Below are 22720 nucleotides of genomic sequence, written 5' to 3' on the forward strand. Positions count from 1 at the left end.
TGGGGAAGGAATGTCAGAAACAGAATCTTTAAGTGGCTTTGTCAAAAGAAACACACTCTCACATGCCTCCTCTTCCCAGTCAAAAGTCCCGGTGTTAGGAGAAGGGGGTCCTGGCACTGAAGCGGGTGTGCAGCTGTCCCTCAGGCCTGCAAGAGTCAAACACAGAAGAACAAACAGGGAAAAATATGTTGTGACAATAAGAAAGCAATGTAAAAAATGAGAATTCTCATCTTGTTTTTTATTTCTTCTACTTTTACAAAACAATTGTTTCAAAACCCTTTTACAAAATTTAAAAAAAGACACATATACACGACATGCAGGAGATGAGAATAATGTTCCTCTAATACAAAGGCATTAATATTTCACGTGCTAGACAGCACACCAGCCATGGTTATTTCTTAAGACCAGAACGCCCAGAGTTAATCACTTCGATATTTTTCAATGCCGTATTTTTGGTTGTGGGACTTCATTTGTCTGAACTGCTCTGTTTTTCAGTCTCTTTCCAAGTAGTTGCCAGAGGCTTCCGGAGGGTTTCTGGAAGCATGAATGTTAGTATTCCACTCATGAAGGCAAAAGTTCCAACAAGCAACTAGAAGGAATTAAAAAAAAATAATAAATGACACATTGAAAGAAATGTACCCTTCAGAGAATAATCATTTCTGAACCTTTTTCAGAGGGCAATAGAATGGAACTGGACATAATTTTCATTTTTATTCTTCAGTGAGACCTTTTGGGTTACTTATGCTGGGCTGGGTTTTTTTAAGATTTTTTTTTTTTTGGTCTTTTTTAGGGCCACACCCTCGGCGTATGGAAGTTCCCAGGCTAGGGGACGAATCAAAGTTGTAGCCTCTGGCCTACATACACCACAGCCACAGCAACATGGGATCCAAACAGCATCTGTGACCTACACCACAGCTCATGGCAACACCGGATCTTTAACCCACTGAGTGAGGCCAAGGATGGAACCTGCATCCTCATGGATACTAGTCAGATTCGTTTCTGCTGAGCCACAACGGGAACTCCTAAGATTTTTTAAAATTATGGTTGATTTACAAAAATTGTTCTGTCAATTTCTGCTGTACAGCAAGGTGACTCAGTCATACACACACACACACACACACACACACACACACACACACACACACATACACACATATTCTTTTTCTCACATTATCCACCATCACTGACTAGGCTTAATCTGATCATTTATTAACCACTGAGGAGCACTTAATAAATACCAGTTACCTCTCACATTATTATACAAGTAAGCACTGTTCTAGGAGGTACACAGAGAAAAAAAATCCCTGTCCTCCTGTATTCCCAGACTCCAGAGTCTTGTGGGGAAACTGAGAGCCTTGGAATTGGACTTGAGGGTCAGAGACTGTCTTAGCCAACCTTGCCCCTGCCTCAATTATCAACATGCTATCAGTATTCGATAAATGGTGGGGAATGAATGGCTGAGTACCCCCATGCAGGAATGACTGCTTCAATGAACCAAAATCTACAGAATTTAGGGGAAAACAAAACAGAGGCAATGCAAACTAACTGCTACTTGAGGGGGGGGGGGGGTTTCCAAGTGATTTCCTATCAACATTCAGAATTTCTTTACTTTCCAGGTTTTGAAACAAAAGGCAATCTTCAGACTAGCACCATGATGTTTGCTTTTAAAAATGCAAATCACATTAAAAAGTAAAGTCTGGATATCTTTTCTCTGTTGATCATTACAAAGATTTTCAATAGACTTTAGAACTAAATCTCTACATGGTCTGTAAAAATTTTGTCCTTAGAGATAAACTCCTTCAGCAAAAAGTACTGCCTGGGAAAAGCCTCTAAAAATAGATTAAAGCAAGGTTTTTCTCATATATCTGTATCCTTGGTGCTTCTACAGCCTCTGAGACACATTGCAACTGTGATGTGACATGATGCCACATCAATAAAAGGGGTGACCTGGGAAGACAGCTCTTTTCTTTGTTTTGCAGACACTAATGACTTACTTCTTAGAAATATGGCAAGTAATTAGAAATTACTTAGAAATACAAAGTAAGCCTTAAAACAGCAGAAGAATTTAAAGGTGACATTGCAAAGGACGTTGAAACCACAGAAGAGCCTGTCAGGGTCTGAAAAACAATAAGTCTAAGAAGAATCAAATGGAGGATCCAAGACAGGACTGGACTGTCTTTTTTTTAACTGACTATTCTCTTTAGCAACACTAGGCAGGCACTGAACAAACTGAGTCCTCCATCCTCCCTCTCACTCTAAGCAGAAGGTCTGATCTCCCGCCATCCCGGCCAGCGCCCCCAACCCCTCCACAAACATCCCAGTGGAGTTCCCGTCGTGGCTCAGTGATTAGCGAATCTGACTAGGAACCATAGGTTGCGGGTTCGATCCCTGGCCTCGCTCAGTGGGTTAAGGATCTGGCATTGCCGTGAGCTGTGGTGTAGGTCGCAGATGCGGCTTGGATCCCGCATTGCTGTGGCTGTGGTGTAGGCCGGTGGCTACAGCTCCGATTCAACCCCTAGCCTGGGAACCTCCATATGCCACGGGAGCGACCCAAGAAATAGCAACAACAACAACAACAACAACAAAGACAAAAGACAAAAAAAAAAGTAACAGGCAACATCTGGTGCATCCAAATGAAGCTCATTCGCAGAATATTTTTACAAACATACACTGACCCCGCTGACAGAGAGGCTGTCCTGGAGAAGGGGTCCAGGGTCAGGGAGGAGGAGGACTTTATTTCTCTGCATCCCCTTCAGGAGTGTTTGTTTTTTTAACCTATTCCAAAGGCACGGTGTTTGGGTTTGAACCCAAGCTCTGTCAGTTTTAAGGTGTGTGACCCTGGACTAATAATTACTCTCTGGACATTAGTTTCTACATCTATGCACTGGGGACAGCAAAAACAGTACCTGCATTCTATGAAGACGCCTTTTTGTAAAGTACTTAAAATAGGGCCTATCACATAATGAGCACTATTTAAATACCTGTTTAAGTAAAATTAAAAATCCCTCTTAGGGAGTTCCTGTCTTGGTGCAGTGGAAAGGAATCCAACTAGGAACCATGAGGTTGTGGGTTCAATCCCTGGCCTTGCTCAGTGGGTTAAGGATCCAGCGTTGCCGTGAGTTGTGGTGTAGGTTGCAGACACGGCTTGGATCTGGTGTTGCTGTGGCTGTGGCACAGGCCAGCAGCTGTAGCTCCAATTCTACCCCTAGCCTGGGAACCTCCATATGACGTGGGTGCGGCCCTACAAAAAGAAAAAAAAGACAAAAAAAAATCCCTCTTATCTCCATAGCCCATAATGGACTCTTATGGATGTTCTTTTTTTTAAAAAAAAAATCTTTATTTGGTTTTAGTGATTTTTAATAGCAGTTTGCCTTTAGAGATTGACATATCTTCTGGGTATCTTAGCTTATTTTTAAAAGCATCTTTTCCATTTTTATCTTTTACTTATTTAATGAGGAACATAAAGTGCTGGCACAAAGAAGATGCTTCTGGAAAAGTCCATGTCCTAAGAAGAGTGGAGGATGCTCCAAAACCCCTTCTTGTGCAAACCAGGCCCAGCCCTGCCCCCAATTAAGTGAACCTGCCTGAGGGCCTGTTCCTGGGACATGAATGAGACCCATGCTAAGCCAAAGACTCTCAAAGAAAGAGCAGGCACATACCACCTGTGTGTGTGCAAGATGACTTTTTTCAGGTTGTTTCAACTTATTTTATTGTAGGATTTTGTCAGTGTATTTTAGAAAAGCATATAACTAGTATAACACCCATGGCTTCACTGTTGTTGTTTAGGGCAAAGCTAAATTTTAAAAGCCAATCTATTTGATTTAAAGTATTAAGTGAATTATAATTATGAATGGCACACAAGGGGAGAGAAAGGCTTTGCTGGACCCAGTTGTGAGATATACAAAATGCCCTATCCAGCAAGAGTGGAATGGTTTAACTGGGGGACAAAGGTATGCATGCAAATAGTACAGCCAGACTGTGATGCTGGGCTGTGGAAAGGGTACCTATAAAAAGACACACAGACCTGGGAAAGGGAGAGGAAAGGTTACTAGATCTCGGTGGCCTTCTTGAAGAAGTGGGGGCTGCTCTGAGTCTTAAAAGATTCCTGGGGGGGCTGCCTCATCTAAACCCCTAGAACATTTGGCCTCCATGAGTTGTGTAGCAGAGCAGTGCAGAATGAGGCAAGTGTGTCCAGTTCTGGCCTCATTTCCCCAGCTACATAAGTCATAGCCACTAAAGCTCCAGAACAGCCTCCTCCACAAGATCCTGGCAGGGCCATAGCTCTCCACGAAGCTTGGGAAGACCCCGCGAAAGGGACTTCACAGAGGTGCTGGGAAGAAATCACTGCCTTAATGCATCTTATGTTTCTGGGTGCCCTTCAAGGCTCTGACCCAGATGGAGTTCAAGCTTCTGAAGCAGCCTGAGTCCTAATGGTTCTTGGATTTACCTCTTAAAATGAAAAGAAAAAAATGCTGTATCTGTCTATCTACCTACCATAAAATATAATTTCTTTAAAGTGCATAAAACAGGAGTTCCCATTGTGGCTCAGCAGGTTAAGAATCCAGCTAGCATCCATGAGGATGCAGGTTCAATCCCTGGCTCGCTCAGTGGGCTAAAGGATCTGGCGTTGCTGTGGCTGTGGTGTAGGCTGGCAGCTGCAGCTCCGGTTCAACCCCTAGTGTGGGAACTTCCCTATGCTGTGGGTGTGGTTCCAAAAAGACAAAAAATAAATAAAATAAAATGCATAAAACAAATGCACAGTTTAAGAAATAATGATAAAGCACACACATCATGGTCTTTCTTGTTCACTCATAACAAAATACTGCTTGCATCCCAGAAGCCTCCCCCTCTGTTCTCCACAGGAGGAGGTCCTGCTCTAGTCAAAGAGTCTTATCTGTTTTCCTGGTTTTAACATCACTTTCATGGCTACAAAATGACTGTGTAAAACTAGTCCCATTTTCTTAAAAAAAAAAACCCAAAAACAAAAAAACAGATACATGGAAATTTGATGGGGAGAGGTGGGAAAGAAGCACTCTACCCAGGGGGTGTTCAGCCAGAGGAGGGGTAATGAATGAGAACAGGGTGGGTGTAGAGAGGAGGAAAAAGTCTGTGAGGAACCGAAACCAAATAGGGAAGATGGTCCAGGGTCCACCTGGAGAGGGTGTGAGTATCAGGCAGAGTTTGGGTTTTATTCTGAAGGTGAGGGGCAGATGGATGGGAGCTGTGGTTCCGAAAACTACTCTGATGGGGTGGGGAGGGAGGTGCAGGGCGGAGACGGATTGTGAAGGAGGAGCTGAACCGGGAAGCAGGCAAGTTGGGCGATTTTGAGAGAGAAGGTGAGGATCCCGTGTCATGGCTTGGGAGGAGAGGGGGAATTAGGAGCATGATGAGAAAGTGTCATGCTAGAGGACACAGGCTCCTACCCCAGAGTGGAGACAGAAGAGGGAACATAAGTCACTAACTATCTGAGTCTGGGAAACAGTGAAGTTGTAAGATGCCCTGGGAGAATACCCCGTGAGGCTGATAGGTCTGCAGCTTGAAAGAGTAGGCAGAACTCAGGAGAGGTTATCCATGCAGGGGTTGGGAAAGACGGCCAGGACAGTCAAGAAGAGTGAGTCTCACTAAGGGGCAATCGGAAGAAGGAAGAGCAGAGGAGGAGACTAAGAGGGAACCACCTAGAGAGAGCTACGGCCAAGAAGTTTGGGAGAGGGAGCCTGGAAGAGGAGGAGGAGGGCCAGCACATTAAGGGCTCTCCCCTAAGTCACTGCAGCACCTTGGGCAACCCCCCCACCACTTCCCCCACCGTCCCCACCTCCCTGCCTCCAGCCTTTCCTCCAGGTCTCCTATCTTCCTCTTGACCCGGGTATGTAACAGAGCTCCATGGGGCTTCCCAAGTTCTCAGCTCGACAAGGAAATCGGCAAACTGCTCTCACTCTTCACACATAGGCAAAGAGCTCACACCACTGGAACAGGAGGAAGCACACAGGCAGCCTCACTGGAGAAGGGCCCCTCAAGTTGAATGGGAAGCTGAAAACCACAGATCCCTAACCTCTCCACCAGACACCATGGGATCCTTCCAGGACCAGCTGCCTCCAGAACTGGCCTTGACCAGGCCACACAGTGGGAACACAGAGGCAAGGGTTGGGCATGGGAGCCAGGTGGAGGGGTGCAGGCTGAGCGCCCAGAGCCCAGAGCTCTCCCTGTGCAATCCCGACTTCATGATATGGTTGAGGGGAGACCCTCTCAGGGGGTAGGGGCAGAGCTGAAATTAATTAATGGCTCATAAGGGGGAGGGAATGGGAAAGTGGAAGGCAATCAACCAGCAAGAAAACAGTAACCAGGAAGTTCCTGTTGTGGCTCAGCGGTAGAAACCCCGGTAGTAACCATGAGGATGGGGGTTCGATCCCTGGCCTTGCTCAGTGGGTTAAGGATCCCAGATTGCCATGAGCTGCTGTGTAGGTCATGCCTCAGATCTGGGGTTGCTCTGCCTGTGGTGGTGTAGGCCAGCAGCTACAGTTCCTATTCAACCCCTAGCCTGGGAACTTCCATATACCATGGGTGTGGCCCTAAAAAAAAAAAAAAGACCAATAAATAAATAAAAAAGAAAAGAAAACCGCAACCACCACACTACTATTAACTGGTGCGCTGTTAATAAGGTTTCTACAAACCGCCATAACTGAATTATAAATTGGCTCCCAGGAAATAAAAACATAGAACTTAGCTGCTCTGCCTCTCTGCTATCTCAGTAAAGTTCTATGAACTGATGAACACCTGTGGCATGAAGATCCAAATGCTGGAGAGATAAACGCAGAACGGGGCCATGATGCTTCCCACACGGCTCACCATGCTGCCACTCCCCACGGCCAGCGACCTGAAAACAACCAAGAGTATTAAGACGGCAGCAAGAAGGCAAGACAAGTGGGGCACCCATGATGCAGAGAATGAAGGAACAGCTGCCTGAAAGAGGGAACAGCTGCCTGAAACCCCTGTCCACCTTCCCAGCAGAGAATAAATTAAAAAACACAAGTTGGCTTAATATACTTAGAAATCATTTTATTCTACTTTTTCAAGAATTGTTCACGATTCATTTTCACATTCTGTGAAACAGTGATGTATACAAGCATGCAGATAATTCAAGACAATTTAAGACCAAAAAAAACCCCAACCTGTAAACCAATCTTCATCAGCTATGCAGGCCCCTACATACACTCATTCAGGCTAATACTGAGGATAACATCAGTCTTCTAGAGCAGGAATTTATTTGAGATATGGAGTGGGAATTTGGGAGGCCAAAAGATTTATATCTATGGAACATTCTATCTCAATTTTTTAAAGTCCAGCAACATCTTAAAGTGCTTTTCTTTGAAAGTTATTTAAAGATATCTTATAGAATGTCTAGTAAAAAAGCAAAGAATATGCTTCCTCTGTGAATAAATATCTTTTATTAAGCCTAGGAGAGAGGCTCCAGGAGAAACCAAACCTGCCAAAGTCTCCATCTCAGACTTCTAGCCTCCACAACGCTGGGAAAATACACTTCTGTGGCTTAAGCCCCCAGCCCGTGGTGTTTTGTTTGACCCTAACAAACTAATACAACTGACATCAGGACATCAAGAGACACATCCTGAGAAAATTAGCCTTGAGTCTGGTGGAAGTCAATTGTCTTTGAGATTTTAAATGTTTTTAGGATAGGAGAGTGTGAGTTCCAAAAAAAGTTCTCTAATATCCTTGCTGATGACATGCAGACAAAGCCTCAGATTCAGAAACATCACCCTCATGTGTTGTCCCATATCTTGGAGCTTCTGGCAACTTCCACAGAAGAAAAGCATTTATCCTCAAGGGCCAGATATAATGAAATGACACATATGTGAAAGAGAACACGAAAACAACAGAAAAATAAGGAACTCTTACCTTACAATGGTTGGATACAGCTCTGCTGTGTAAAGGTAAATGAGACCAAAGGCTGCCCCTATGGAAAACTTTCCAGCCATGGTTGCCACCATTAGACAAACATGGTAATCCTGCAAAAGAAAAAACAAACAAACAAAGAACAGGAGCAAGGCTGACCATCATTGTGTCATCAGGTCATTTTTTTTTAAATGATTTTTTATTTTTTCCATCATAACTGGTTTGCAGTGTTCTGTCAATTTTTAATACTTCTAAAGAAAAATATAAAATCTTGGGAGTTCCCGTAGTGACTCAGTGGTTAACGAATCTGACTAGGAACCACAAGGTTGCGGGTTCGATCCTTGGCCTCGCTCAGTTGGTTAAGGATCTGGCGCTGCTGTGAGCTGTGGTGTAGGTTGCAGATGTAGCTCGGATCCCGAGTTGTTGTGGCTCTGGCATAGGCTGGTGGCTACAGCTCCGATTGGACCCCTAGCCTGGGAACCTCCATATGCTGCGGGAGTGGCCCAAGAAATGGCAAAAAGACAAATATATATATATATATAAAATTTAAAATTATCACATAAAACTTTCTAGTTCTCCAGTATTTTTTAGAACAATGAAAAAGTTTTGTTTCTGTTTGAATTTATTTTGTAAACCCTACACATGGTCTGACCAAGTTTTCCATCTTTATGAAATTTAGAGGAAAGCTTTACTGCACCTCCTCCCAGACTTGGGGATTTCAAATTACCAAATAAGAAAAGCCATTTGGGAGGAGACACTTCGGAATGAGACCTGCCCAGATGGTGTGTTTCTGCTGCCGTCCCTGATGTGTTCCACTTCAAAGCACGGCTCACAAAGACCTCCCACAATCCATCTTTTCTCTCCTCCCCTGTCTGCCAGCTGGGTGTTGAGTCCCAGGTGACCTTGGAGTTTATGTGTTAAGGATGGCAGTGCCTCTGTCAACCTGGGTCTCTGAGTGACTCCATGGAGCCAAATACCCCCTCACTGCTCCCACAGCCACCAAAGAGGTACACCCACACCAAACTTTCTATGGGCAGGAAATAAATGTCTATGATGTGAAATCACTGCGATCTGAGGCTGCCTCTACTAGAGCAGGTAGTGTCACCTCGTGACCTGAATCACTATTGTAAACAATATTTGTTGAATGAATTAATGGGACTTAAAATCATATTGGGTTGACATTACCATTTAGAGAGAATTTTAAAGAGAGGGGAGAAATTTGTGGTTAAGGGTTAGTGCTCTATTTCTAGAAATCCCCATGAGCCATGTCCCTGTCGTTCTTTACTTCTGGGGCTTAACCACTGTAGATCTTGAAGGTTCTAGGGTTCCCTAAGTCTTCAACAGGTCAACAGCTGCCATCACCTCAACTAATATAACTGCAAACCACTTAAAAGCACAAACACAAAAGGTATGAATGAAGCTCCTTCAAATTGACATAGACCTTGTTTTAACTGGCATGAATCAGTTGTCAATCAACTGAAAATTTTAATATATAAAATATTTGCTTTGGCAACCCTGATAACTAAGTGAAGTGTTACTATAAAAGGAAGGCACTGGTTAGCTTAAATGAAAAGGTCAAACAATATGCAAAACTTAAAATGCCTGGATCTAAATGTGGAGACACTACTGCTTAAGAATTATATAATCACCAAATGAAATTTTATAAAATATTTTCAAGTACTGTTATAGGGACCAAATTTTGCAAATGGAGAGTGAAAATACAGGTTCTAATAACATTTGGGGAGGGAGCACTTCTGGGTGCAAGAGGTATTCTAGGGCTGGAGTTTGACAAAATATAGGGATATGAAAGCCATCTTGGTAGTTTATGGCAGTGTTTTTCACTGAGAAATTCCATTTTTAAAAACAAGATACTTGAGGGATTTAAGCATTCTAGAAATTGGAAACTACTAGTCTACCACAGTGAAAACCAAGAGTATTTAAAGTGGAACAGTCCTGCACATGAGACCCATCATATCTTCCAGCTGTCTCCATGGCTCCCTCCCTCCTTCAGGTTTCTGATCATATGTCACCTTCTCTGCGAGGCACACCATCCTCAGTCACCTTGGATAAAATGAAATTGTGTACATGTGTTCCTTGCTCCATACACAGTCATTCTCTACCCCTCATCCTATTTTACCCATCTTCATTATGCCCAGAGAAACTTGACTTACTGCATGCCTTCAGCACCCAAAAAGACCTGGCACATACTAGATGCTGGCAGATCTTTCATGAATAAAGGTTTAAGATAATGATCATCACAGGAGGCTGCGATCTGCTCTCCCTGATCAAGATCATCATGTTTACAAAATACAATACTGGTTCCCTCTGTGGCGCAGTAGATTAAGAATCCAACTGTAGGAGTTCCCATTGTGGTGCCGCGAACACCAACTAGGAACCATGAGGTTGCAGGTTTGATCCCTGGTCTTGCTCAGTGGGTCAAGGATCCTGCGTTGCTGTGGCTGTGGTGTAGGCCAGCAGCTACAGTTCCCATTCCCCTAGCGTGGGAACCTCCATATGCCCCGGGTGCGGCCCTAAAGAGACAAAAAAAAAAAAAAATCCAACTGCAGCATTTCTAGGTTGCTGACAAGGTGTGAGTTCGCTCCCTGGCCAGGCACAGTGGTTAAAGGATCCAGCATTGCCACAGCTTTGGTGTAGGTTGAAGCTGCAGCTCTGATTGAATCCCTGGCCAGGGAGCTCCCATATGCTGCCAGTGCAGCCATTAAAAAAATAATAATAATAATACAACACTGGCCATTTCTGGGAAGTGAGGTTATGGGCTTCCCCCAACCCATCATTTCTTTTTTTCCTTAAATCTCTATAAAGCAAAGAATGATTTTTTTAAGAAAACATTTTAAATAGTTTGTATGAACTCTACCCATATGTCTTAACTCATCTTCCATTTCATAAGCTAAAAATGGTCCCATTAAGGTGTCATAGTAAAACTAACCATTCCCTAAAAAAACAAACAAACAAACAAACAAAAACCCATAAAACAGCTCACCTGGGGGATCACCATAATCACACCATTAGTCACTGCACTTGAGAGAAGGGAGAAACCCAGAATGCATCTTCTCCCCAAACGATCCATCCCGACGCACACAAAGATGTAGGCAGGAATCTCCACTATACCTGTCATGGAGCAAAAGGACCCATTGCTATCAGCCATAGCATCCAACTGGACAAGGGGACACTACCTTCTAACTCACCACCAAAAAGGAATGGTCAGCCCTCATTCTGCTTCCAGTGGGGTTTCTAAGAACTATCCAACAACTGCCTAAGAGGCAGCAAGCCCTACAACTTTTAAACTCAGAGGAGCAGAGAGGATGTTTGCTGTGACATGGCCTATGACCTATCCCCTGCCCTCGGCATCTCATCCCCAACTAGGCTGGAAGCTCCCCTGGACACAGCACAAAGCCTGGAGGATAGGCCAGATGAAGGAATAAATATGTAAATTAATAGACAACACTGGTCATTTCTGATCTTTGGCTTCTTGCTTGGCAGAACTATGGGGAAAATTTTTTTGTTGTTGTTTTTGTTTTTGTTTGTGTTTTTGCCATTTCTTAGGCCGCTCCCTCGGCATATGGAGGTTCCCAGGCCAGGGGTCGAATCGGAGCTGTAGCTGCCGGCCTACACCAGAGCCACAGAAACGCAGGATCCTAGCCATCTCTGCAACCTACACCACAGCTCACGGCAATGCCGGATCCTTAACCCACTGAGCAAGGCCAGGGTTCAAACCTGCAACCTCATGGTTCCTAGTGGGATTCGTTAACCACTGAGCCACGACGGGAACTCCATGGGGAAATTTTTGTATCACTAATTTCAAACTCAGAAACTAAAGTATAAAATTCAGGATCAGCTATAACTACTTGATGGATTTTTTTTTTTTTTTTTTTGGCTGCATCCAGAGCACACAGAAATTCCCAGGCCAGGGATCGAACCTGCACCATAGCAGTGACAACGCTGGATCCTCAACCACTAGGCCATTGGGGAACTCCAGGGTTTTAAACCTAAAAGTAAACCTAATATGAATTCCCCACAGGGCATGGGAATTTGTCTTGGATCTCTTTTTGCTTCCCCACAACAAAAAATAAAGAGCAGGAGTTCCCATCGTGGCACAGTGGAAATGAATCCCACCAGGAACCATGAGGTTGTGGGTTTGATCCCTGGCCTTACTCAATGGGTTAGGGATTCAGTGCTGCCATGAGCTGTGGTGTAGGTCACAGACGCGGCTCGGATCTGGCGTTGCTGTGGCTCTGGCAATCGGCCTGAGGCTACAGCTCTGATTTGACCCCTAGACTGGGAACCTTCATGTGCCGCAGGTGCAGCCCTAAAAAAGACCAAAAAATAAAAAAATAAACAGCTGAATTCCTAAGTCCATAACTGACTTCAAAGCCCTTCCTTTGAAGAACCCAAGTTTGTATCTTAGATCTAGAACGACAACAACAAAAGCTTTGCATCTCTCAGCCAGAATGAAACTCTTGAGGGAGCAAGCAAGATCTGAGCCAGCCCAACTATAGCCTCTGAGAAACTGTCACTATTTATCAGCCTAGACCATCCATGTAATTCAAAGGTCTATTCCTTTGTCCCTCAGCATCTTGCTTAACCTCAGAACACTACCCACCAGTGCCTTTTCAGACTGATGTGCATCTGCCCATTCAAAGCACCTGCACAGGCAGGTCTGGGTCAACATGTCTCCCACGGTTTTAGGAACACCTCACAGGGAGAGGTGGAAACATATTTTCTGAGTTAACATTCTTAGCAGTACATCAGAAATTAAACTCCATTATAGCTGCTCAGAAAAAAAAAAAAAAAAAAGCTGGGAAAGGCAAAAATGAACATTTTGAGCCCTGTTGGAGAAACAGTCCCCTTGCCTTTTCATTATGACAAATAAACAACTCCAGAGAAAATGCCTCCTTTTCACAGACCCTGCGTAAGGTCCATGCCTGTGGGCCAGAACAGCAGGCACATCGATTACTCCTTTTTTTAAATTTTTTTTCATTTTTATTGCCTCACCTGTGGCATATGGAAGTTCCCAGGGTTAAATTGGAGCTGCAGCTGCCAGACTATGCTACAACCACAGCCACAGCAATGCCAGATCAAGCCACATCTGTAACCTACAGTGCAACTTGCAGCATCACCAAATCTTTAACCCACTGAACAAAACCAGGGATGGAACCCACATCTTCACAGAGACAACACTGGATCCTTAACCTGCTGAGCCACAACGGGAACTCCTCTTTTTTTAAGAGTTTATCAAACACATTTCTTTTCTTTCTCTCTTTTTTTTTTACTCCATCAAGTACTTTTCAAGATCAAATACAATAATGTTTCTCAAAAAAGCCTCATAGGAGTAGGCCTAGATTATTATCCTGACTTTTCCTATTATTAAAAGATTTGAGCCAAGTAAGAGACAGTTCAGGGAGTGGAAATGAGGTCCTATGGGAATAATTAAAAAAAAAAAACTTGCTCAAAAATTGCACAGCACAGAAGTGCTGACTAGAAGCACCTGTCAGGCAGAGGACCGCAGGCAAGGACGATGACATGAAAAATCAAAGACAGTAGAGATGATAAAACCATGTTATTTGTTTTGGAAACAGTTTTTTAATATTTATGAGATTTCCTGGTTTATTGAGAATTTATATCTGCATCAAAACGAAGAAAGTATATTATAAAGATCTAAAACTCCAGCATTCTTAAGCTTCCCCATGCCACATCCCACCCCAACTTGATTCTCCTACTATTTGCTGCTCTGTTCTAGAAATACGCATCCTTTATCAAATGGACACATAGAATGGGTTTGAAGTCAAGATGGGCTCTTTTAAAAACTTGTTGATCTGCCCCCAAAAAAGAGAGAGTTTTTTTTCCCCCTCTTAAAATGTCTTTTCTCATAATTCCTACTAAGCTATAGTAAACAAAAACGGATGTGTCATCCGAGCATTTTAATGAGAAGGGATGATATTTACATATAAAATTTTTAAAGTAAATTTTTCTGGGGATAATATAAAGCAGCCTACATGGAAATAACCATGAGTTAAGACTAGCTGGACAAAGGCAGATTTCGAAAAATTCTCTCATGTTTGCTATGAATTTGGTTTACCCTAGAAGTCACACCTCAAGCTAGCACAGCAGGGTCTGAAGTGATTTTAACCTGCTACTGAATTGAAAGAAGCATGACAAAAATAAATTACAGTTGTATGTATTTAGGTTATTTTACTGACTAAAATTCTGAAATTAAGGGCACTTGAAGGTAGAAAGATACAAAAAGATCTCCAAGATATGTTAAATTTTAAAAGGAACGCAACTTGCAAAGAACAGTATATAGTGAATAATCTCATTTATGTTAAAACACAAAACATTTATCTGCACAAATGTGTGGAGATGCATAAAAAGGGATCCAAGAGGGAGTTCCCGTCATGGCACAGTGGTTAACGAATCCGACTAGGAACCAAGAGGTCTCGGGTTCAATTCCTGGCCTTGCTCAGTGGGTCGAGGACCCAGTGTTGCCATGAGCTGTGGTGTAGGTCACAGACACGGCTTGGATCCCGAGTTGCTGTGCTCTAGTGTAGGCCAGCAGCAATAGCTCCGATTCGCCCCCTAGCTTGGGAACCTCTATATGCTGTGGGAAGCAGCCCTAGAAAAGGCAAAAAGACAGAAAAAAGGAGGGGGGGAGTTCAAGAGGGCACAAGCCAAATGTGAGAGAGGTTATCTTCTGAATGAAAATTCTGAAATGGTGACAGGCTTAAAGGAGGGAAGCTGTATCTAGAACAGGCAGAAAAGGAAGGAGGGACTCAAATCCTCTGACTGCTTGCAAAATATACACATTTTTTTTTTGTTCTTTTTGCCTTTTCTAGGGCTGCTTCCCACGGCATATGGAGGTTCTCAGCCTAGGGGTCGAATCGGAGCTGTAGCTGCCGGCCCACTCCAGATCCAAGCCACTTCTGCCACACCACAGCTCACGGCAACACTGGATCCTCAAGCTACTGAGCGAGGCCAGGGATCGAACCTGCAACCTCCTAGTTCCTAGTCGGATTCGTTAACCACTGAGCCACGACAGGAACTCCTGCTTGCAATTTTTAAAGAAAATATATTCATGTGGAACACTAAAGGAGACCATAATAATATAGTTCGCAGTATTGTTCCTGGTAGGAAAAAAAAGACAATAGCAACACATTCAAAACTTGGTAGAAATTTCATCACCACTTCAGGGATGCATTTAAATCTAATTTAACCACTTACCCATGAGGAAGAAATTTAAATATTCATTGCCTCCCAAATTAACAGAATTCAAGGAGAAGGAGTAGAACCCAAAACACCCCGTGAACCAAATCAGCCAAACAATAATTGTCCTTGTTCCAATACTGCAGTCATAAAAGAGATCTGATAAGCTGTGCTTCTCAACTGGTGAGGCCTTGGTACCAGCAGGACCACTGCCAGCCAGGGATAAAAGTTCTGACAGCTTAAAGGATCTTGTCCTATTCCACTTGGCCATCCTATCAATGACTTTCTGTGCTTCTTCATATCTTCCCTCTGAAAGAAGCCAAAAGGGTGTCTCTGGGAGCATCCAACAGCATAGGACAAAGGGGACGGTCACCATGGAGAGAATTATCTGATAGATCCACCAGGTCCTGACAAAGTAGCCTGTCAGAGCCACCACCATGGTTCCAAACGCGAAAAAGGAATGCAAATGGATGGATGCCCACGTCCGGGACTTCATGCCAACAAATTCCGTCACATAGACAAACACCACAAGATAGCCACTTCCAACCTGCAAAACAAAGCAGGGAGAGCGGTCAGATCTTTCTGCAAATCTACACAGGCAAAAAGGAAAATGACAAAGCATTGTTTTCTGAAACCCGAACCACATTTATACTATGGTGTTTATTATAATCCATTCTTCTTCAAATGGGTCCTTTCATCTTCTCACACCCTGTCCATCCCAATGGCAAAACTTGAATAGCTATACATGATATGTTAGACATTGCCCTTTGCTTCATTTAAATCTTCCCTCACAGTGTGAATTTATTTCTAAGTTCCTTGCAAATGTGTGTATTGATTTATCCATCTAGAGGAGAGCCCTGTTAGTAAACCCTAAATTTTAAATGGAGACCAAAAAATTTATGGTAACCAGAGAGAAGAAAAACAGGTCTGACTGAAGCTTCATTCTGACAGGCAACAACAACAACAATGAAACAGACAAATTGGGCTTCATGGAAATGAAAAACGTCTCTGCATCAGAGAACATCAGAGTGAAAAGGCAACTTACAAAATGAGATATGCAAATCATACCTCTGATAGGAGAGTAATATCAAGAATATACAGAGAACTCCTAAAACTCAACAATAAAACAAACCCTTCTTGAAGGACGTCTGGCCCCGTCAGAAACATCCATAAAACATTTGGTCCATACCAAAAAAGTCCTTGAAATCGGTCCCATCAAAAACATGCATGAACATGTTTGGTCTTTACCAAATGGTTTTGGACAGGACCTGCGACCTACACCACAGTGTATGGCAATGCCAGATCCTTAACCCACTGATCGAGGCCAGGAATCAAACCTGCGTCCTCATGAATGCTGGTCCGGTTGATGGGAGTTGCCATGATGGGAACTCCCTCCCCTCCTGCTTTCAAAGACTTTTTACAATCAAACATCTTTTGTAAGATTGCAATTTCACTTTACATCAGAGTAACAAAGAGGCTGGCCTACTAGTGCTCAGCAGCGAGGAGCCTGATGGGGACAACTGTATGAACGTGCAGTTTCATATTCTGTGACAACAGATTTTATTTCCCCCCATGCAACCTTGTAACTGCAAGTCTCAGATAATGAACCCTGATAATGAGGACTCCTCTATTGAAGAATCCAGTTGTTGGGTAAATTTAAACCTTCAAATACTACAAATTTCCTCATTAAGGTAAGCTATAACATCAGTCCCAAAAATGTTCCTTTGTTTGTTTTCAATGCCAATTCTTTCTGAGTCCATTCCCTTTCGAGTCCTACTGGTTACTGCTGTCATGGGATTCAAACACTCCATACACAGCTACCTAAACAATTTCAGAAGACTCTGTGACTCCATTCACACCTGAAACCTCCACTGAGAACACTATTCCTCACGACTACCCTGATCCTACCCCAACATAGCAGCCAGAATGACCACTTTACCTCTGAATGCACTGGACACTTTCTGTGGATTTCTACTGCCTTTAGGAAACCAGGCAAACTCTTTGTCACCCTATTAGGTCCTATTAACCATCTCCCCCTCCTTCAGCCTCATCAGTGCATTTTACCTCCTCTCTATTCTCCAGGCCTCTGGACCTTCGAATTTCTCTCATCTCAGGGCCTTGTCACTTGCTGATCCCTCTGCCTGCAAGGCTCTTCTCTCATCCATCCCCAACCCCCCATCATGGGACCCCTCCACTGATGCCCCACCATCATCAGCACAGTATGGAGTTGTTAAGCTGGCCCATCCATGTCTCACCTTCCCACTACAGGGTGGGATCCCTGAAACAGCCTGGTCAGGTTTACCTAGCAATACACTGTATGGGCAGATCAATAAATGGGCTGAGTGAATGGATCTGCCTGCATCTTCCCTACGCAGAATTGTATCACAAATACATTTTCCAAAAAAACCAAAGGAAAGAGCCACAGAAAATTAAGGCCATATTTTACAGATGTCTTCTATGGGTGGCTGTCTCATTTTCTTGGCTCTGGAAATCAACTCATGGTATTTTACAAGACCAAGATAGGTATTTTTAGAATGATCTTAAATCTTCCAAAAGAGGGCCCTATGTTCTCTCAATACCTTCCTGTGCCTCTGTTGTACTATCATTCCCATCAGAAGGTCTCTTACCAAATCTCGTTCTGCAGCTAGAGGGCCATTTCCTTTTTTTCCTCTTCTTTTCTTTATTGGTTGCCCTGTGGCATGGGGAGTTCCCTTGCCAGTGATCAGATATGAGCCAGAGTCGAGATCTAAGCTGCAGCTATGGTAATTCCAGATCCTTAACCCACTGTGCCAGGTAGGGGATTGAACCTGCGTCCTAGGCTCCCAAGATGTCGCCTATCCCATTGTACCACAGCGGGAACTTCTACGGAGCCATTTCCTTTTATTGTCTCCTCAATAGAGACAGGACTGCTGGTTATCTTTTGTATTAAAAACTCTCTATAGGGAGTTCCCATTGTGGTTCAGCAGTGACAAACCCAACTAGTATCCATGAGGATGTGGGTTTGATCCCTGGCCTTGCTCAGTGGGTTAAGGATCTGGCGTTGCCATGAGCTGTGGTGTAGGTTACAGAGGCGGCTTGGATCCCACATTGCTGTGGCTGTGGTGTAGGCAGGTGGCTGCAGCTCCAATACTACCCCTAGCTTGGGAACCTCCATGTGCCATGGGTGCAGCCCTAAAAAGACAAAAAAAAAAAAAAAAACCCCACACAGAAACAAAAACAAACAAACAAAAAACCCCTCTCTATATTCCTAAATACATTTATACTTTTTTAAGATACGACACCTTCAATTCTCCTAAATTTTCCTTAATGCACCCTCCTATCCTTGGTCATCTGTGTGGCTTTCTAGGAACCCCTCCCAGTCACCGATGAAGACTCCAAAACAGAACACACCACGTTGCCCTCTTAGGGGGTGCAGTGCCCTCCTCCTCTGAGACTGAAGTTCTTGGCTTCTCTCCAGACCCTTGGGGATCATCCATTGTGGTGAGATAGGATGTGTACACTTCTCTGCCTTCAGCAAGAGCACAAGCTCTTCACTCTGCTTTTCTTGACCAGTGACCTCCAAACAGAATCACTGCTGCTGTGGTTTGGAAGTTTGGAACCTATCTGGAAGCCTTACCAAGTGCGGTTCTCCACTTCCACTAACAGTCACTGTTGTGAGGAGTGCCGACTCTGCACCAGGTGCTGAATTGTGGATGCTTACCTGAATCTCACTGAATCCTGGTGACAACCCACTTGAAGCACATATAATTTTCTACAGTTTATAGACCAGATATTAAGGTTCAAAGAGGATAACGTGTTTGCCCAAGGTCACAAAGCTGGAAATCAAAGTCATGCCTTTTCCATTATGCTCCCCTGCTCCCCATAACAGAAAGGCTTTCTTGTTTTCATTCTTCCTGCACATTTTACAAATGGTTTTCTTAACAATACACCTTAACAGTCTGGCTCATGCAAACAAGACCTGATTAGACCAATCTAATTGCTCAGAAGTAAAATAACTTGCAGCCATTATTTGTTTTTGTTTTGTCTTTTTTAGGGCCACACCCACAGCATATGGAGGTTCCCAGGCTAGGGGTTCAATCGGAGCTGCAGCCCCTGGCTACACCATAGCCACAGCAATGCCAAATCCAAGCTGCGTCTGCAACCTACACCACAGCTCACGCTAACACTGGATCCTTAACCCACTGAGCGAGGCCAGAGATCAAACCTGTGTCCTCGTGGATACTAGTCAGATTCGTTTTTGCTGAGCCACAACAGGAAATCCTGCAGCCATTACTTGTAATGACCACAAATAACAACTTTTTTTCTTCTTTCTTTCCCTTTAGGTCTTCCTCCCTCCCTCGATCTCCCTGTCTCTTCTCTCTCTTTTTTGCCTTATAATATTGGCTAGAATCCCCAGGCCAATGCTAAGTAGAAGTGGTGTTTCACAGCTTCTTGCTGTCAGTAATTGTGGAATGTGGATCATATGTCAGACACAGAGTCAAATTAAAAGATTCTGCCTTACTGCAACAATTCGAATGAGTTCCATTCTGAGCATAAGGCACTAATATTCTACAGAAAGATTTCTGCAGAAGAGTGAACAAAGATTAGCCCCTGATCTCTCTCACTAGATTCTAAATGAGCAAGACAGAGAGTTAAGATTTAACAGAAAAGTACTGCAATAGAATTAAAGAGGTTAAAAAAAAACAAACCAACTCACCATAGCAAGAAGAAAGCGTGCAATCATGAAGCTGTAATAATCAAATGTGAATGCCACTCCTATGCCACAAAGAAATACCCCAATGCTTGTGGTCCACAAGATAACTCGCCTTCCAGTCCTGAAAAAGAAGAACCATACAGTGGAAAGAGCAAAGTATGGCTGTAACAATTTAAACATCCACTCTCATTCATGAAAGATGAGTGTTCCCTATATTTTTTATAGCTTATGTATTTGATTGTTATTCATTCATTTATTTGGGGCAAGTCATGAGTTAACACATGATTTCTATAAGAGGCCAGTTTTTCAGTTGACAGGCCTCTACCTGAGCTGCTAATATAGACACACCATCACTCTGGGTAGTCCCCAGGGGACCTCTGAACCTGGCATTGAGAGGAAGGGGAGGGAGGATATATCCTTTCCCTGTCAGGACCTGCTCTATGACCTGCTGGATCATTTTCCCCATCGGGTTGGCTCTTCCCACCAAGAGTGAGACAGCTCTTACTAAGACCCTCTAAAAACACAAGTCTGGCTATGTTCTGCTCCTGGAATAAGTTGCTTACTTGCCCTATGATTTCATAATTAGGAAGGACATTTCTTTGTCTAAAAAGCAAATCAATAATAATTATATACCTGCAGATTTTAAAAATTGAGATATAACTCACATGCCATAAAATCCAACCTCTTAATATACAACTCAGTAGCTTTTAGTGTATTCACAGAGTTGTGCAACTCTCATCAATACCTAGTTCCAAGACATTTCCATCACTCCAAAAAGAAACTCTGCACCCAGAAGCCACCATTCCTCATACTCTGCTCCCTCCAGCCCTGATAGCCACTAATCTACTTTCTGTCTCTATAGAGTTGCCTACTGAGGACATTCTATACAAACGGAGTCACACAGTAAGTACATAGCCTGGCTTATGAAGCATTGCGTTTTGAAGGTTTACCCACGCTGTGGTATGGATCAGTACTTCAGTTCTTTTTATGACTAAATAACGTTACACTGCATGGCTATCCCATGTTTTGTTTATCTATTCATCAGCTGATGGACATTTGGATTGTTTCTGCTTTTTGGGCTATTATGAATGATGCTGCCATGTACTTTGGTAAACAAGATATTGTGTAAACTTACGTTTCCAGTTCTCTTGGACATATGCCTAGGAGTGGAACTGCTAAGTCATATGCTAACTTTATGGTTAACTTTTGGAGGAACTGTCAGACTGTTTTCCAGGGTGGGTGCCCCAGTTTTACAATCCCACAAATTTTTCCACATCCTTGACAACACTGGTTGTCTTTTTGATTCGGGCCATTCTAGTGAAGTCATATTGGTTCATGTTTCCCTAATGATTAATGATGAGGATTTTTATATGTGTTTATTGGCCATTTGCATATATTCTTTGGCAAAATATCTATCATTTGCCCTTTTTTTGTTTTGTTTTTTGTTTTTCCTGTTTTTTTTTTCTTTTAAGGGCCGCACCCATGGCATATGGATGTTCCCAGGCTCAGGGTCGAATCAGAGCTGTAGCTGCCAGCCTATGCCACAGCCACAGCAATGTGGGTTCTGAGTCGAGTCTATGACCTACACCACAGCTCATGGCAAGGCCAGATCCTTAACCCACTGAGCAAGGCTAGGGATCAAACCTGCATCCTCATGGATACTAGTCAGGTTCACAACCTGTTGAACCACAACGGGAATTCCTCATTTGCACATTTTTATTGGGTTATTTGTCTTCTTCCTGTTGTAATTATAAGGGTTCTTTACGTAATCTAGATATCAGACTTTCATTAGATATATGATTTGCAAGTATTTTCTCCCAAGGATATGTCCCTGACAGATAACTTTAAGGGAAAAGAATATACTACTGAGGTTCCAACCAACCAACAGGCTTGCCCAGTGCTGCAGAGGTTATGCAGGCAAATCAGAAACTGTCATCTTCATGGCCTCAGCCTTCTCTGCTTTCACACACACTAGCAGGGAATGTTGGTCCTACACATAAAATGCTCCCCAATCTCACTTGAGCCCTGAATGTCATTTAAAACAATTTTCTACCCATCCCTGATCAACCCCCTCTACCACCCACAAAGTCTTCACTCTAGCAGATGAGCAGCCCTCTCCTGCAGAGAAAAGAAACCATCAAAAAGAAAGCCCTGCAACTTCCTGCTCTGCCCACCTGCCAACACCACCTGCATCTGTTTTCAGCCTTCTCCTCTTCTCTCCTCTCCAGAGACACACCCTTTTCTCTCCAAATACCATTTTGCAATTTTAATATAGGGTCATGTCTCTTCCCACCTTCTCTGAGGCCTGATTCTACCAATTACTACTTCTTCCTTTGTCTTTCCCTCCCCTCTGACTCCTCTGTCAGTTCAAGCCTCTTCCGGCCAAAGACAGGAAGCTTCTCTGAAGCCCATTACTCCTGTAGCCACCTTGCATCTTGCATTTCCTCCACTGACAGATGTACCAGCAGGGATTCTTGTCTCAACTCCTTTGTTGTTCCTCTCCCCACTGACAACCTAATTTCCACACTTCCCAGAAAGACAGTTATGAAGCAGAAGATTCTTAAACAATGAAATATAACTTCAGGGGAGGGGGAGGGAGAGGGATGGACTGGGAATTTGGGGTTAACAGATGCAAACTATGGCCTTTGGAATGGAGAGGCAATGAGATCCAGCTGTATAGCACTGGGAACTATATCTAGTCACTTATGATGGAGCATAATGGAGGATAATGTGAGAAAAAGAATGTATATTTTTATGTGAGACTGGGTCACTTTGCCGTACAGTAGAAGATTGACAGAACACTGTAAAGCAACTCTAATGGAAAAAATAAAAAATCATTAAAAAAAAAAAAAGAAACATAACTTCAGTCACCAAATAATAAATGGACTCCACTTCTGCTCCAAC

The 22720-nt window shown here is 43.3% G+C and overlaps 1 protein-coding gene across 1 annotated transcript in view; it reads right to left on the reverse strand.

Annotated features, from left to right (window-relative positions):
• Positions 1-253: 253 nt before the first annotated feature.
• The window catches only part of SLC22A16 (solute carrier family 22 member 16), a 40376-nt gene continuing 17909 nt past the window's right edge, over positions 254-22720 (reverse strand). The window contains exons 3-8 of the mRNA XM_047762681.1: positions 19820-19937; positions 15142-15670; positions 10907-11034; positions 7909-8018; positions 6772-6871; positions 254-589 (exon numbers count right to left, since the gene is read on the reverse strand). Coding sequence (XP_047618637.1) covers positions 467-589; positions 6772-6871; positions 7909-8018; positions 10907-11034; positions 15142-15670; positions 19820-19937 — 1108 coding nt within the window. The 3' untranslated portion in view covers positions 254-466. The remainder of the gene's footprint in view (positions 590-6771; positions 6872-7908; positions 8019-10906; positions 11035-15141; positions 15671-19819; positions 19938-22720) is intronic.

This window comes from Phacochoerus africanus, chromosome 2, assembly GCF_016906955.1.
Source record: "Phacochoerus africanus isolate WHEZ1 chromosome 2, ROS_Pafr_v1, whole genome shotgun sequence".
NCBI lineage: Eukaryota > Metazoa > Chordata > Mammalia > Artiodactyla > Suidae > Phacochoerus > Phacochoerus africanus.